The 17,325-nt window shown below is 44.0% G+C and overlaps 1 protein-coding gene across 3 annotated transcripts in view; it reads right to left on the reverse strand.

The window, feature by feature from the left end:
* Nucleotides 1-369: 369 nt before the first annotated feature.
* The window catches only part of UTP14A (UTP14A, small subunit processome component), a 25,004-nt gene continuing 8,048 nt past the window's right edge, over nucleotides 370-17,325 (reverse strand). For 2 of the 3 annotated variants that reach the window (XM_008055350.1, XM_021711043.1), the window contains 11 exons: nucleotides 15,347-15,495; nucleotides 14,565-14,720; nucleotides 9,418-9,537; nucleotides 9,225-9,319; nucleotides 8,485-8,608; nucleotides 8,318-8,395; nucleotides 7,468-7,861; nucleotides 5,031-5,434; nucleotides 3,681-3,874; nucleotides 3,463-3,562; nucleotides 370-805 (listed from right to left, as the gene is read on the reverse strand). In XM_008055350.1, coding sequence (XP_008053541.1) covers nucleotides 533-805; nucleotides 3,463-3,562; nucleotides 3,681-3,874; nucleotides 5,031-5,434; nucleotides 7,468-7,861; nucleotides 8,318-8,395; nucleotides 8,485-8,608; nucleotides 9,225-9,319; nucleotides 9,418-9,537; nucleotides 14,565-14,720; nucleotides 15,347-15,495 — 2,087 coding nt within the window. In that variant the 3' untranslated portion in view covers nucleotides 370-532. The remainder of the gene's footprint in view (nucleotides 806-3,462; nucleotides 3,563-3,680; nucleotides 3,875-5,030; nucleotides 5,435-7,467; nucleotides 7,862-8,317; nucleotides 8,396-8,484; nucleotides 8,609-9,224; nucleotides 9,320-9,417; nucleotides 9,538-14,564; nucleotides 14,721-15,346; nucleotides 15,496-17,325) is intronic. The other variant, XM_021711044.1, reaches the window with a different exon arrangement.

Below are 17,325 nucleotides of genomic sequence, written 5' to 3' on the forward strand. Positions count from 1 at the left end.
GACCTGTGGGGACAGAATCCAGCTTCAGCACCAACCTGGTCTTGGGATCAGGCTAGGGCAGAATCCAACTGCAGAATTTATACATCCTGTTCCTTGGCTCAGAGGTTGAAATACACAATATTTTCTCACTATTCCTGACTCTTCATGTTGGCAGTTATTAATGGTGGGTCAAATCTGACATGACATATTTAAGATCATAGACTAGGGTGAATTTTCTCTATTCTGATTTAGGACCACCTACATAATCTTCGGTAAGAAAACAAGGTGCCTCTGATAAGCGCAACTTGAGAAGTTCAAGGCTAGACCATCCAAAGGTGTTTGACGTGAAGGAAATAATCCAACTGGGGGACAACACAGAATACACTACAGTTAGATAGATAAAAATACCTTTATTTTTAAAATGTGGCTTAACTACACCCAGTATGGCTAAGCCCATTTTGGAATCCATCCTGTAGCAGAGTAAAACCAAGCCAAAGGTGGCGCAATCACAGCTCCTGATCTCAGGCATCAAGGTGACACTCCTCCAGCCCCCTCAATCTACAGAGTTCTTCTTCAGCTGTTTTTTGTGACTCGCAGAGAGTCGTTTTGGATTCCTCTGCATGACAGAGAGGTCTGACCTTGAGGAAGACCGGTAGCCCACATCCTCCGGTTTTATGGGCTTAATGATATGGCCTGGCTTGGTGACAACCTTGGGAGTAGTCAGCTTTTGGAAGGCTCTCTGGGTGTTCCATGTGGATCCTATAGGGGTCTGGATGGTCCTTTCGAATTGTGAATGGTGGGTGAACGGATATGGAAGTACCTGCACCTGAAAAGGAAGAGTGACTTGGTGTGAGCAGGCCTGGGATGTGGCTGGATACTCTCCAGGTACTTTCTGGTACAGGCCATGGTTCTCAGTGATGACCCCAGATGAGTGAAGCTACCGAGAGGTCAAGGCATCCCAGTGTTCCCATCTAACCATAGGAGTCACAATCTGCTTGGGGGCATTTGGGAGCAGGGGGTCCTAAGTTGCCCCAGGCCCCCTAGGTTTACCCAACAATTTAGGGATTGAAAAGTCACCCCATTACTGCTGCTGTCTAGCTACAGAGGCTCCAAGACTGCTGTCCCCGAGTGAGTTTTCCTATGTAACACTGACTGTCCAGACATGGTGGCTCACACTTGCAAATCCCACCACTTTGGGAGGCGGAGGCAGGAGGATTGCCTGAGCCCAGGAGCTTGAGATCAGCCTGGGCAATTTGGCTAGACCTTGCCTGTATAATAAATAAAAATTAGCTGCGTGTGGTGGCACATACCTGTAGTTCTGGTTACTTGGAAAGCTGAGGCAGAAGAATCACCTGAGCCCAGCAGGTTGTCTGCAGTAACTGTGAGCGTGCCACTGCTCTCCAGCCTGGGCAACACAGTGAGACTCCAACTCAAAACAAACAAACCCACTGTGACTACAAGAAGCACCTGAGCCTTTGTGTATCCCACTAGATGTTGTGACCCTTCTGCCCTGTTCATGCACTCAGTCCTTTCCTTCCCTTCTCCTTCTCCTTCATACACAGGATCGATGTTTTAAGGAACCCAAAGAGATGTCCTGAATCCTGAACTCCACCAGGCTGTTACACTTAGTTGGCATCACAGAATGCAGAGCTGGAAAGCCCAAGATACTGGCAACAATCATTTCCCTTGGCTCCAAGATTTGGCTTAGAGGGCAAGTGATATACATGAGTAAGCTGGGAGTAGTGTAGGAGAATAGAACCCAGGGCTCATTTCCTTGCTTGGTACTCTACTCTGCTGCACTGCTATCTTCAGACATTTAAATAATCTCTAACTGCTTCCCTGATGGCCAAAGGAGGAAAATCACATAAGCAGAAAAATGGAAGCCAGGCTTGGTGGCTAAGCCTGTAATCCCGCACTTTGGGAGACTGAGGTGAATGAATTGCCTGAGCCTGTGGGTTCAAGACCTGCCTGGGCAACTTGGTGAGACCTCATCTCTACAATAAATAAAAAAATTAGCTGGGCGTGGTAGTGCATGCCTGTAGTTCCAGCTACTTGGAAGGCTGAGGTGGAAGGATCGCCAGAGCCCAGCAGGTTGAGGCAGCAGTGGCTGGGAGCGTGCCATTGCCCTCCAGTCTGGGCGACAGAGTGAGACTCCAACTCAAAAAAAAAAAGGAAAGAAAAATGGAGAACCTAAAATCAGTAGTCTTTGGAGATATCAATGAACACTCAAGAGAAGCTGAGTACTATCTGGTAGTCCTGGTTATAGTGAAGGACTTTAGGTTAACGGAATGTCTTGTTTAGATTGATGGCTAGCTCTGTGAGTGTTACCCAGGGCAAGAGAAAAAAGAACACCTGGACAAAGTATTCAGTCTCAAGAGCCTCCCCGTCCCACCTTGAAGCACTCTTGTGTATTACACGTTGGAACCTGCAGTGCATAACTTATTAAAAAGATGAGGAAAATCAAGGGAGATTCTTAGAAAACTATTTATCAGTTTGCTGTGACTGTATTTAAAAAATGATAGCTAATACCCCTGGAAGGGGAACGGTGATCTTTATTGAGATCCACATTCTACTCGTCACTGAGAATCCTGACCTGTGGAAATACCCCTTTACCTCTCTGTCATGCCATAACTGCTGGCTAACTACCTATTTTCTAGTTATATTTTGTCATTTGGGCCTGTAGTGGTTGCAATTCAATTTCTACAGTGATTGGTTCACAAAATAGGATCAAATAAGACTATTATTGAAGTATGTACTTTCTTACCTCCATTCTGTACTTAGTTCTTTTTTCTTTTCAGGAGAGAAAATTCCAAGTCATTCCAATATTATACTGGCGGGGGACAGATCTCAGAAATAAAGAGAATGCAGAGGTAATCCAGTCCCATCTCATTCTCGAGTCCCCTTTATGCATGCTTGAATGCCAGAGCAGCCTTGAGTTCTGCACCTCCTCTAACTTCTGCCTTATATGACTTCACACAACAGCCTTCGACATATTTGAAGACCACGATCACACTCGACTCAGATTGTCTTCTCTCCCGGAAATATCCCTAACTTATCATATGACACAATTTAAAATCCTTTCTTTCCTGAACAAGTACTGGTTTGTCTTCATTCTTCTTAACTTTATAGACTGCTTGAGCATCGCCCTGGCTATAAATACGGGCCTGTAGAATGGTAATTCTTAGTTTGGCAAGACCTATTTGCATCAGAATTATCTGGTGTATTAGTTGAAAATGCAGATTTGGGAGCCTCACCATGGCTGCAAAGATTATCCTTTAAGTCTAAACCTTCTTCTCCGTCAGTAATTAAAAGAGCATAGTCTATCTGGAATTATAAATCTCACAGCCAGTCAGTGAAAACAATGGATTTGATTCTGTGGTCAAGATCACACATCCCTCTTGACCACAGATCACTAGAATACTCCTCTCAAGCAAGAAAGCCAGGCGGTAAACAGTAGGCAGCTGGAGCTTTCTAAGCCCTCACCTGATGGGCCGCTGCATGGATGTTGCGCTTCTCATTGATAATCACATTTGGCAAATTCTTGTCTTTTCTCGGAGGACCCTCAGGGGCTTTAATGAGAAAACTGGAAAGCAAAACAGCAGGAGCATCAAGGACTTACTTAGTCCAAAGAGCAGGGGGGACACTTATGGGCGAGGTGGGAGAACCGGTGCCCTCTGACACGCATTCTTCCTTGTTCTTACCGTCGTCTTTTCTTGGTACTGGGCTTCAGGCCCATACCACCCCACTCGCCCCAGCCAGGCAGCGTCAGGTCCACGTCTTTTGGCTTACTCGCCTCCATAGATTCCCTCTTTTCTTTCAAGAAGTCTCTGATGACATCATCCCCAGCAAAAGCTTCCTTTATCATCTGCTTTTGGTCTCTCTCCTCTTCATCGTCCTGGAAAGAAACAAGATCGAGAGCTACAGCTTGCCTTATGAGCTGAGGTTCGTGGCAAGGCCGCTTGAATTTTGGGTCGTGACATTTTAGCGCCCCCTAGGGGGGGAGTGCTGAACAATGATGGTCTTGCAATACAAACCAACCGGTAGCCAATCATGCTCCAATTTTCTTCTCTCTAGGTATATGACACAATTTTAAACTTTTCAGTAAGGAAGCTGCAGAGCAGAGAAAGGAATGTACTATGTTAGTAGCAGAAGCTCCAAGTGGCCTGGCCAGAATTCCTCCAGCTTACATTCCCGAAAAGCTAGGCCTTGCCAGGCTGCCTCTAGCAGTTTCAATTACTTGAGGAGTCCTGGATCATTTGAGATCCTCTTGAGTAAAAACTATGGCAATAGCTCAATGACTCACCTTTGAGTTGTTCTGTCTGGGATCTGGCCAGAGCTCTGAGTTACTCCCTCTTTCCTCTGAGGGCAGTTTTAGAATCATCCCAGAGAAGTTGTAGTGGCTCATGGTTTAGGGGGTGGGGAATCTTGGCAGCACCCACATATGTGCATCTATCAAAGCATCACTGGGGCCAGGCACAGTGGCTCATACCTGTAATCCCAGGACTTTGAGAGGCCAAGGTGGGAGGGTTGCTTAGGCCCAAGAGTTTGAGACCAGCCTGGGCAACATAGTGAGACCTCGTCTCTACAAAAAAATTAAAAACTTAGGGCGTAGTGGCACGCACCTGTAGTCCCAGCTACTCAGGAGGCTGAGGTAGAAGGATCGCCTGAGCCCAGGAGTTCAAGAGCAGTCTGGGCAACATAATGAGACCTCATCTCCAAAAAAACCCCCAAAACAAAAAACAACAAACACAACTCCCAGCTACCCGGGAGGCTGAGGAGGACGGACCACTTGAGCCCAAGAGGTCAAAGCTGTGGTGAGTTGTGATCGTGCCACTGCACTTCTACCTGGGTGACAGAGAGAGACCCTGACTTAAATCAAAACAAAAAAACAAACATCACCAGGACCAGCCTGGCCCTTTATCATTCTGGGCCTCTTAACTACTGAAATGTGCCCTCAGCAAAACAAGACTTCACTATTTCTTGTGCGAAAAAGATCCTTTATGTACCAGTTATGATCTTCTACAATGGCCTACAATCCTAGTTCTGCTCACCATCTCCTCTAGTGTTGTGGGAACTGCCAGAGACTTCACAGAAGGGGATTTTGTGCTCAGAAGGTTCTGTAGGTCAATCATTTGCTCCTTCTTTTTCTTCTCCTTAGGAGCATTAGGCAGATTATTTGGGTTCCTCTCCAACTGCTGCCCTTTTAACCCAGGTCTGAGAAACTCCTGATTTTGAGAGCATTCTTCTTTCTCTAGTTCTTCTAGCTCTTCCACGGTCTGCACTCTCTTTGACCTCTGCAGCAACAGGGGTTCCTCTTCTTCTAGGGCAGGTTCCTCTCTCTGCACCTGATGACCAGTGCTCACTGAACTTGCTTTTGGCTTCCTGGACTGATGGTTTTTCTTAAATTTCTGAGACAGTGCCCTCAATTCGGATAGCACCTCCTGGCTGCTAGAATCTGGGGGACGGGGAGGAATGAAAGTTGTCAGAAAAGGAAGTTTGGAAGTTGCCTGGTCAATAAGCACCCATCAGGAGCTAGATACCACATAAGACATTTTAACATGGACCAGTGGGGAAGAAAAGATTCTGTATGCTGGAACTCCTGGGGAGTTCCCTAATCCTTACCAGTTAAGAGGTAGGCAATGGAGCGTAGTAGTTAACAGTAGCATTTTAGGAAGCAGAGGTCCTATTCTAGCTTTGCCAGTGACTCACTTTATAGCAGGGGCTGTGGCTTCCCTGTACAGTAAACCCTGTTTAGGAAGATCACCTCAAATTCCAATTTAAAACAAAGAAAGCCATCTAACAGGTGGCTTCTGAATGCAACTTCATCATAATTTATGCTTTACTGCTTATAAATTATAAAAACCTTATCCAGGATTGTTATATCCTGACTTAAAAATCCCCACTCCGCTGGGCACAGTGGCTCACACCTGTAATCTTAGCACCTTGGGAGGCAGAGACAAGAGGATAGCCTGACCTTGGGGGTTCAAGACCAACCTGAGCAACATGGCAAGACCTCATCTCTACAATAAATCGAAAAATTAGCTTGGCATGGTGGCACACGCCTGTGGTTCCAGCTACTTGGAAGGCTGAGGCAGAAGGATCACCTGAACCCAACCAGGTCAAGGCTACAGTGGCCACGAGTGTGCCACTGTACTCCAGCCTCGGTGACAGAGTGAGACTCCAATTAAAAAAAAAAACAAACCTACTCCAAGAGCTAGGGCCTCACTCCTGTAATCCCAACACTTTGGGAGGCTGAGGTGGGGGGGGACTGCTTGAGCTCAGGAGCTCGAGACCAGCCTTGGCAACACAGAAAGACCCAGTTTCTACAAACAAATAAATAAATAAAAATAAAATTTGAGTTGGGTCTTGCTCTGCTTACCAGGCTAGAGTGCAGTGGCACAATCATGGCTCACTGTGGCCTCAAACTTCTGGGCTCAGGTGATCCTTCCACTTCAGTCTCCAGAGTAGCTGGGACTACAGGTGCATACTACCATGCCCCGCTAGCTTTATTTTTTGTAGAGACGAGGTCTTGCTATGTTGCCCAGGCTGGTCTTGAACTTCTCGCTCAAGTAATCCTCCTGCCTCATCCTCCCAAAGTGCTGGGATTACAAGCATATGCCACTGCACCTAGCTGGCGGTTCTTTTAAAAATAAATTTTTGCCATATAAACATAGATTTTTTTGTTGTCATCTTAAATGCATTCCTGTAGGAAATCAAATCAGACGCGAGAATTTGTCCAGATAACCAGGTGATTCCTGAATGTACATAGTTTCCTAAGCAGGCTTTATAATTCTGGTTTATCCCCAGAATGAGAATTCGCTATCAAATCTCAAGGAGGGGAGGGGGGGCATGCAGTGGCTCATACTTGTAATCTCTGGGTGACAGAGTGAGACCCTGACTCAAAAAAAAAGAAAAAAAAGGAAAAGAAAAACAGATAGCAGGTAGAAAACATAAGATACAGAGTCTAAGCAAGGAGTCACAATTCTAATTTACCATGTAGCCTATGAACTCTGACCACAGATGGGCACATATACATTAGCATTAAGAAGTGCTAAAAATGTCACTACTTTATAAACAAAACAGAAAACTCCAGCAATTTGAAGATGTTTTATAATGTCTCAAAATCCACCTATCTGCCCCTACAGGTGTGAATAGATTTTCAGATTTGCCATTCTGGCACTTCTCTGGTTGGTAGCTAGGCAGGAATGTTAACTCATGCTCTTCCTGTGAGGATAGTTTAGTTATGACTTTCTGAAAACTATAAAACCCCAAGAGCAGAAAATGTGCCTGAACACACGCACAGTCATGCAGATGACTGCTTACTGAATGCCTTGAAGAAAAACAGTTCTTCTCAATCTAATTTCTCTTCAGGAACCTGGTGCACTCACTCGTGAAAGTCCCCAGAGCCCAGTCACTATGAAGCGTGTGTGGATGGACGAGTATTTTTTTTCTCTAGTCCATTCACAGCACTATGAAGTTACAGCTCACCTTTTGTTTCCTGACTGCCCACTGGCTCAGCATCCTGGCTGAGCTCAGACCTTCTTCTAAGGGATCGCCGTTCCTCAACTTCTTTCAACAAAATTTCCTCCTCTGCCACTGGTCTTTCATCTCCCTCACTTTCAGAAACCTCATGGGCCACTGGATCTGGCAGTTCTTCAGGGTCCTCGTGGGCTTCAGCCTCCTTGATATCTCGGGTGCAACTCCTGAGCATCCAGGGATTTGGTCCATCTGGGTTCATCTGTACTTCATTCACCACATCAGGGACAAGGAGTTCCTCCGTTTCTTCTGCGCCTCTCTCTTCTTCCTCACTCTCCGAAGCTACCTGGAGTTTCTGCGTCAATTCTTTGTTCTTAGCCAATTGTTCCTGCATAGCCTGGCGAGCCTGGAGGAAGAAGTCACAGCATGAGAGCCTTGTCATTAGTGACCATAATAACACCGCCCCTGGTTCATTTCTTAAAGCTGTCTCCTCTGGATTTGACTTGATAAGTATTTCTTACTGGTACCTACTGTTCATATACCACTGTGTTAGGAGAATATGGAATAAAACAGAAGACTAACTCTTTGCCCTCAAGGAACCAACATGTGAAACAAGATTTTAAAAGCTTCTCTCTCCTTGACTGGACTTGCCTTCAATGTGGTTTTCCCTTTCATCTCTCCTTTTCCACTTTGCTCTTGGTTATTTTCCTCTCTGCCTTAAAGATTTTTCTGATGCCTTTTTAGATTCCTGGTTTCCCATCCATCCTCATGGCTTTTCCTCAACTCTGCTAGCATCCTTGTGGACTGGTTTTGCTTCCCTTCCTCCAACTCCTCCAACCCTTCCCTCACCCTGGTCTCTTACCTCCAGGTCATATTTGGCCATAATTGCCTTTGACTTGGCCCATTTCCCACTGTTCTGGTGCTTAAGGCTCATTCGCTCCTGGAAAGAAAGGACACAGTGAGATCCTCCAGTGCCTTCCAGGGAAAACTGGTTCAAAGGGGTGGGGGTGGGGCAAGAGGCAGTCTTACCATCATTCTGGCCTTTTCAATTTTTTTCAGTTCTTCCAATGCCGCAGCCGGGTTGACCTTCCGCAGCTGCTCAAAAGCTTTTAGGGCTCTCTTGGCCTTTTCTTTCTTCACAATTTTGTGATACCTATAGGGTAAGAGGGGTAGGTGGGGAATTTTAGAGATTTAGCTGAATCACTGATGCCACAGGCACACGTGCCCTTGTTACCCAAGGGGTTTCCCTAGGTAGGGTGCTAGAATGGACATCATAGAGCTAGTTGGCTGTAGTGAGCCATTTTGGGACCTGAGAGGACTGGCAGGACTCCTGGTCTCCATAGCTCCTGGGGCAGACCTCTGCAGAACAAAGAGTCCTCTCTGCTTCTATAGCCCAAGGGAGGAGTAGTACAAGTTCCAAAGAGGCAAAACGCCAGAAATGAAGCCCTTCTGGCCCCAACAGCTGTGGAACTCAGAGCTTATACTGTAGAACCACTCTGTGATGCCCTGGAAGGGAGGAAAAGGAACTGAACGGTCCTCTTTTTGACAAAATGAAAGCCAAAGCCAGAGGAAAAGGCATTACTGAAGTTACTCAAACAGGCAAAACTATATGGGGTTGATCTGGGGGAAACAAGGCTAGTCACTCCTATTTAGAATATCTTCTATATGACCCTAGTTGCCACATCAAAGGTTCTTTCCAAAGAATTCATCATTAGACATTATCACTTACTTCTGCAGAACCCAAGTCCAGTTCAAAGGGGCCTCCTTACCTTTTGCTTTTTATTTTCTTTTCTCTTCGAGCCCTGGCCTCATAGTAGGACTGCAGAGCCCGGGCCCTCTGAAGCTCTGCTCGGCGCATCTTTGCCTACAACAAATGACATTTACAGTGACACCTAGGCTGAAGGGCAAATGTTGAGAGAAGCATAGCATGCTTGGGTGTGTCCTAAGGCATATGACACTAACCTCTTCCAGACTCATGGCTTTGAGAGAGGCCTTTTCCATGGGAGTCAGTAGAGGGTCTGTCACTGGCTGCTTGTTTTTATGGAGGAGGTTAAAAACTTCCTGCTCCAGCGGAGTTCTTGCCTTAAGGAGGTAACAAAACATTTTAAGCTTAAGCTTTCTCTGTTTACTTCCTATGACTGTCTAATTTATGACACTATAATTGGAATCACTAACTGGATAGGAATGGCTGTTACATCAAGAAAGGGGGTCTGGTCTTGCTGTTCAGCTGTGTAAATAAAGCCTTATTTTGTTCTGATTTAAGACAACTTTGGCAAGGGGACTCTGAGGTTACTCTCTAATATTACTGAGGGGGAATCACTCTGTGGTCAGGTTGCCAATATATATAAAACAATTCCATTCTCTTGATAATCTGAGCAGGTAAATGCTGGCAGGACAGGCGACAGTAATACCAGACTGTCACAGTTTTGATAGACAAAACCAAAACAGCCCCTGTACTGTTATGTACATTTGAAACACATAACTATTACCTTATAATCTCAGATTCTTATCACAAGTCTCCTTTACAGAATATTTCCAGCAGGAAGGGGAGGTTAGATCTTATGCATTATTTGCCATTGATGGTATAACCAGGAAACAGATCTGCAAAATGGCTCAGAGGGAACGCCAATTTTTGTGACCACAGCCAACGGCTGTGAATCATACATGTATGTGTTCTTGGTATCATTAATTGCCAATGAAAGGAAATGAGAAAAACATGGCATTCTACAAATGCAGTTTATGGCGGGATATGTGTTTTAATTTCCTAAGCACAAAATGGATACTGCCTTAAAAAATACGACCTTCGTATAATTAACCTGTTTCCTGACAGTTCAAATCAAACCCTTCTCATTTTCTAACTTTGTCTCCAATTCCTCAGTTTCCAGTTAATTTCACATGCTAGGCAATGTCTCTATGTATGAACGAATGAACTGTAAACCAGTTATTTCACCTGTCCACAAAAGTCCCCAATTGCTGCTTGACCAATATTGTGAGGATGGCTAAAATAATCAGGCTGATCATGCCACGGTCCACTCTGGCAAGGCACAAAGACAGCCCAAGGCAACAGAGCCAGTTTCAAACCTCACACACATATTACATGTGGTTTTCTTCAAAAGCCATATACATCATGGTCAGTACTAAACTTACAAATATCTGGACAAATGCATAAACACATATCATCACATCATGTTGCACACGATGCTATTGATTTAACCATAAGTTTATTCTATGCAATAGTAAAGGTATGTGTTCTTCCATTTTTAGTATTTGCAGTAGCAATCAATCACTGGCTACAAAGTGATTTATATTACAATGTTGTAATCGCCCTTCAATTCAATTCAATTTACAAACTTTTATTGATTGCAGCTACATTCCAGGCGCTTGTGCAGGGTGCTAGGAATACACAATTGATTAAGATAGTTCCTGTCCTCATAGAGCTCATAGCCTTTGAGACCAAAAAGACGTATACAGGACTAACAACATAACATAATGGGTTAAATGTTATTCCATAGGGGTAATCACAGAAGAAGGAACCATTAAATCTTATTAGGAGGTGTGTTAGACTTGGGAAAGGAAGTGACTTTTAGAATTAGGCTTTGAGGCCCAAGTACAATTCTGTCAGGAGGAAGAAAACAAACAGAGATAAGCATAAACAGAAACAGACACAGGGAAAGGAGTGGCATATAAGAGAACAGCGTGTTGCCCAGCATAGCTAAAACGTTAGGCGCTTTTATTTTACTCTGTAAAATAAAAATATAATTTAATTTATATTTAAATAATTTTAAATAATTTAAATAATAATTTAAATATTTAATTTAAATAATTTTAAGCAGGAGAGTCAGTCAGTTTTGTGTTTCAGCAAGAAAATCCTGGTGATTGTGTAGAAGCTATATGTAAAGTTCCAAAGGAAAGGTAATGAAGGCCTCCATTAAGACATTGAAAATGAATGTGAAGAGAAAACAGGGATTCAAAAGCTCTTACAGAGACAGAATTTACAGGACTAGCCCACTGTATGAGCAGGGGGAGAGGGACAGTTAGAGACAGGTAGAAATCAGATGACTGAAGTCTTCAACCTAAGTGACTGCAGTACGGGGTTATGCTGTTAACAAAGGTACAGAATCAAGATGGGGGATAGGCTTTGGGAGTCTGGAGAAAGGAAATGTGAAGCTTAGTTTGGACTGTACTAAGTTTAAGGTGCACATGGGAGACCCAGATGGTACCTGCTAGTCATATGAAATATAGGGCTGGAGCTTCGAAGGGACTGGGAGTGCTAGGCAAAGACATGGAATTGTCAGAGCAAGAATAAAAGGGACCAAGAAAAGTCAGAGAGATAAAATAACAGGAGTATGTCACAGAAGCCAAGGGAGAGGTTTTAAAGGAGAGGTGCCAATGGCATCAGATAGACTAAGACTATCTAGGGCTTGGGATCCTGCAATTCAGAGCCCCGTCACTAATGCCCTTTGAGAGAGGTTTCAGTAGGGCAGAAGGAAAAGGTGAGTCGAGGTGGCAGTAGAAACCAACTCTTCCCAAAACACATTCCTCAGCAGATAACAAGACTAACTTTGCTTTTTAAAAGCTTAAAATTCAATTTATTGAAATGTTAATAAAATTAGTTTGTACATCCTGGGTTCTGTTAGGTCCAACAGGAGTCTTTGCCATTGTTTCATAGCCTTTAAAATGCTAAAGTTTGTTGTAAATCTCCAATCTCCAGTAGGGGCATGCAGCATTTTCTAGCAAGGGACCCTCCCCCCAATCCCTTGTGAGGGCATACTGAAAACTAGGGTTTCGAGGAGAACACTTTGGGAAATGCCAGTATAGACAGATGATAGAGGGAAGGAGAGAGGAGGTGGAAGAAGCTATCTTACGTCATTTATAGCACTTTGCAGTTTACAAATGCTTTCTCACTCATTATCCCATTTAGTGTTTTGCAGCTAGAGTTAAACAAAAATTTAGGAAGCTGGACCAAAATTACAATGCCCACTTTTTGATTCCCAATTTCCAGAAATCCTAGTATAGTATATACTAGTCCTTGCCACTTAGCACTCTTAAGTTGTAAAGTGAGAACTGGGAGTCGCTAGCCATGAAACAACCTCTGAACTAAGCATTTCCTTATTTCTGTGCCACATTGGCATCATTTCTCACAAATAAATCTTAAAATGAATGAATGGTACAGTATACTCAGCGTATAGCTTCTGGGCCCCACTCTGTCTTGAAGAGGTTGTGCTATTCTTAGTGTAACCTCCTCCACCACCATCTCATCTTTAATAATGAGCTTGGCATTTCACTGCCATCTCCAAGATTACACTGTCATTTGGAAAAAGTAAGGTGCAGAACAGTGTGTAGTAGCATACTATCATTTTTTTATCATTAAAAAAGGAGGTAAACATGAATATATAAATAAAACTCTAAGTCAACGACGACAAAACACTTACGAAAGTGGTTACTTCTGGGTAAGTATGGGAGTAAAAATGATCAGATGGGGCACGGGGACGGGGTCAGACCTGACACCATATATCTTCTATGCTTCTTTACTTCTGAATCCTACAAATTATATTACCTCTAAATATTTTTTCCTGAAGTCTCCCTTCATCCTTCAACCACACTTTATTTATTTATTTATTTATTTAGAGTTGGAGTCTCACTCTGTCACCCAGGCTGGAGTGCAGTGGCCGCTCCCGGCCACCGCAGCCTTGACCTGCTGGGCTCCGGCGATCCTTCCACCTCAGCCTTCCAAGTAGCCGGAATTACAGGCATGTACTACCACGCCTGTCTGATTTTTTGATTTATTGTAGAGATGAGGTCTCGCCGCCCAGGCGGGTCTCGAACCCGTGGGCTCAGGCAATCCACTCACCTCAGCCTCCCAAAGACGCGGGATTACAGGCTGAGCCACTGAGCCCGGCCAACCACACTTTAAACCTGATCTCTTTTTCATGTGGAAAAGGAAGCCTCCTAGAAAGAGAATGGCAGTGACTTTAGCAACATCAAGAAACAGCTTATCCCCGTAATAAGCAACTCCTCGGCTCCATTTCTAGCCATTGTGGCAAGCAGTGCTTATTTTGATTAGCTTTAATTAGCTCAACTTCCCAACACATTAAGAAACTCATTCCTGGATTTTTAGAAAGCACAGAGGAGAAGCATAAAGAGGGCATCTATTCATGGCTCGTTTGTGACCATTTTCTATTTAAGACAGATCACCCCATTGTAGACTCCATACCAATGGTGTATTGGAAAAGTAGGCTAGCTGTTCTAAAGCAGCTGTTCACAGACTAAAAAGTAAGACTTTGGGGACCCATAAGATTACCAGCTTTTAATTTTGCCAAGAGCATAGCTACCATTCCACCCCAATCCCAGCATTTACTACTATCATCATTTCATACAAGAAATGTCAAAACAGTTAAAGTGGAAAGAATAACCTCAAAATAAAGAAGACCCGGGAACGCTACACCCACCAAACAAACATACACTTATCTTTTTGCTTCAGATGGATAAAAACTTTGTCAGGAGTCAGTGTTTGGGAAACTCAGCTCTAAAATGTCAACCCTCAACTCCCCCTAATGGGGGTACTCCTTTACAAGCAAACTTTGGGTTCTGTTACTCACATATCCTCACTAAGCCATCATTAATGCTATCAAGTTCCTGATTTTTGTATGATCAGACTGTGGCTTTAAATGCTTTTTAAAAACTGCAGTTAAAGAAAGAAAATATCTTTATGTTCCCTCTATACTGACAATCAGATGTTTTAACACAAAAACACGGAACTAGCCAACGTGCTGCATACTATATACAAGCAAATGAAAACTACAGAGCTACTGTGATTGGCTATTGCATGACGGACAATGAAGATATGCTACCTCCCGTTCTTTCTTTCTGACCACTAAGCTACAATGACTTAAGCTGGGATTTGGGCTTAACATGTCCAGTCAAATCAATTGCAGGCTCTGAAATCTCCAAATTATAAAATCTCACATCTTTCTTTTTTTTAAACTTTTTTTTAAGTGAGAAAGCAGGATTTATTGAGAGGTCAGAAAAGGTCCCACAGTGGGAGGGGACCCAAAGGGTTTACCCCAAATCTCACCTTTCAAGGTTCTGTTTCATTTTGTTGTACTCACCGTCCAGCCACTGAGCACATGTTCAATGGGAGCAAAGGCTGATTGCTCCTTTTCTAGGGGAAAAACCAGCTGTTTTGCTTGCCGGTTCTTCAGAACAATAGGATCCCATTTGGAAAGGACTTGTGAGGTTTTATTGAATGCTACTTCTCTGTGGATCTGAAGCAGGTAAAGTACATAAAAGGAAAGAGTCATAAGATTAAGCATCAAACTCAAAGAACTAATGATAAATTAGGAGGCAATGTTTCTTAGCCCAAGAAAGAATCAGAATGCTAGAGATTAGCTCTAGCTTCTCAGGACTACAGTTTCTCCTAGATTCTTCTTCCTAGTGCCTGGCTTCCCCTAGATTGTTTTTACTCTTGTCCATGGTAGAGAAATCACAACTCTCCCTCTTCCTATTTTTTAGGCTTTTCATCTCTTTTTTTTTTGAGTTGGAGTCTCACTCTGTTGCCCAGACTGGAGTGCAGAGACATGCTCCTGGCCACCGCAGCCTCAACCCACTGGGCTCCAGTGATCCTTCCGCCTCAGCCTTCCAAGTAGCTGGAACTACAGGCGCGCGCTACCACACCCGGCTATTTTTTTCTATTTATTGTAGAGATGAGGTCTTGCCAAGTTGCCCAAGCGGGTCTCGAACCTGCGGGCTCAGGCAATCCAGTCTCCCCGTCTTCCCAAAGGGCGGGATTACAGGCTGAGTCACCGAGCCCGGCTTCTTTTTCTTATATTACCCTATTTTCCTTGACAATCCAATTTCTTTCCCTTAATGGGTCACATTCTCTGTAACTTACCCGTTCAATCTCTTCTTTATGAAGGGGTAACTCCACAGTCTTCTTTGATTTGACCCTGTTCAGTTGCTTTTTCACAGTGGCCAATGAGAGTGAGGATGAAGTTTTAACAGGCTCCAGCAGATCTGCAAGGACCAGCTTTTCTCCTGATCCTGTAGAAAGACCAAACTTTCTGGTAAGACCGAGAAGTGAGGCAAAATCTCAATATAATATAGGAAGAAGCCTCAGTAGAAAATGCTGGTAGACCGGCCAATGTGCAGAGAAGCAGGAATAACTTCAATTCCCTATTCCTAGCCATGGTGACACCATCACTTTCCTACATTCATTCCCCCAGTGTGTTGGGGAGAGAAAGAAAGGAGAAAAATATTTATTCAACAGTCATTTGCTTTTCCTCTGGCTCTCTGCTTCCACTCTTGCCCTGTTGCAATTCATTCTTCACACAGCAGCCACATGATCTTTTATTTTTTTGAGTTGGAGTCTCACTCTGTTGCCCAGGCTAGAGTACAGTGGCATGCTCACAGCCACCATAGTCTCAACCTGCTGGGCTCAGACAATCCTTCTGCCTCAGCCTTCCAAGTAGCTGGAACTACAGGCGTGTGCCACCATACCTGGCTAATTTTTTGATTTATTGTAGAGACAAGATCTCACCAGGTTGCCCAGGTTGGTCTCAAACCCACGGGCTCAGGCAATCTTCTCACCTCTGCCTCCCAAAGTGCTGGGATTACAGGCATGAGCCACTGTGCCCGGCACCATGGTCTTTTCAAACCACAGCATGTCATGATCCTGCTAAAAATCTCCATTATACTAACCTAAAGGACACAGCTTTATGGTATCTGGTCCTCACCTGCCTCTTCAACATGTCATCACCCCCACCCTCCTCTCTGCTCTAGTCACATATGTCTTCTTCCTAATCTTCTAGCATGCCCCGTGTGTTTCTTCCTTATGGCCTTTGCACTAGCTGTTACCTGGCCTGAAATGCTTTTCCCCATCTTTGCATGGCTGACTTTGTCATTGATCTCAGCTTCAATTTTGCCTCTTCTGGAACCTTTCATGACCAATTAAGCTAAAGTGGCCACTTTGTCACTTCACAGTGATTTAATTTAATTAAATCTTAATCTTAACTTAAGATTTAATTAAATTCTTATTATCTCCCCTCATTAGAATGTAAGCTCCCTGAGATCATGTCTTATTCTTTACTGTAGGCTTAATATCTAGAATAGATCCTGATACTGATACATAGTAGAAACACAACAAATATCTGCTGAACGAATACACTTGGAATACATTGTTATTTGCTCTTGGAGGCTACACCAGTGATTACTACAAATGCAAATCCCAGCTGCCTAAATTGTAAACAGGGTGAAAGAGTTGTCATCTAGACTCAGTATCAGAGTTGGTTAAAATCCCAACTCTGCCACTTACTAGAACATTTTTTAAAACAATTTTTTATTTATTGTAGAGATAAGTTCTCACCAAATTGCCAGGCTGGTCTTGAACCCTGGACTCAGGCAATCCTCTCACCTTAGCCTCCCAAAGTGCTGGGATTACCGAGCCTGGCTTAGAACATGTATTCTTTTTTTTTGGCCAGTACAGCTCAGCTGTTTATTAAGTTGGTAGAAAAGCGACCATGCAGACTTAAGGTGCAGGAATGGAGACAGGCAGGCGGGCCCAGCATACAAGGCCCTACATGGCACGAGTGCCAGTCCAGAGTCCAGAGCGTAGGCTGCATGTGTGAGCTCTCTGGACGCCAGAGTGCCTACTAAGAAAACATGTATTCTTTTTTCTTTCCTTTTCTTTTTTGAGTTAGAGTCTTACTCTGTCAACCAGACTGGAGTGCAGTGGCCCCTCCCGGCCACCACAGCCTCGACCTGCCAGGCTCCAGCGATCCTTCCGCCTCAGCCTTCCGAGTAGCCGGAATTACGGGTGTGCGCTACCACGCCTGGCTGATTTTTGATTTATTGTAGAGATGAGGTCTCGCCAAG

Source organism: Carlito syrichta, unplaced genomic scaffold (genome assembly GCF_000164805.1).
Source record: "Carlito syrichta isolate Samal-C Ts95f unplaced genomic scaffold, Tarsius_syrichta-2.0.1 Scaffold301828, whole genome shotgun sequence".
NCBI lineage: Eukaryota > Metazoa > Chordata > Mammalia > Primates > Tarsiidae > Carlito > Carlito syrichta.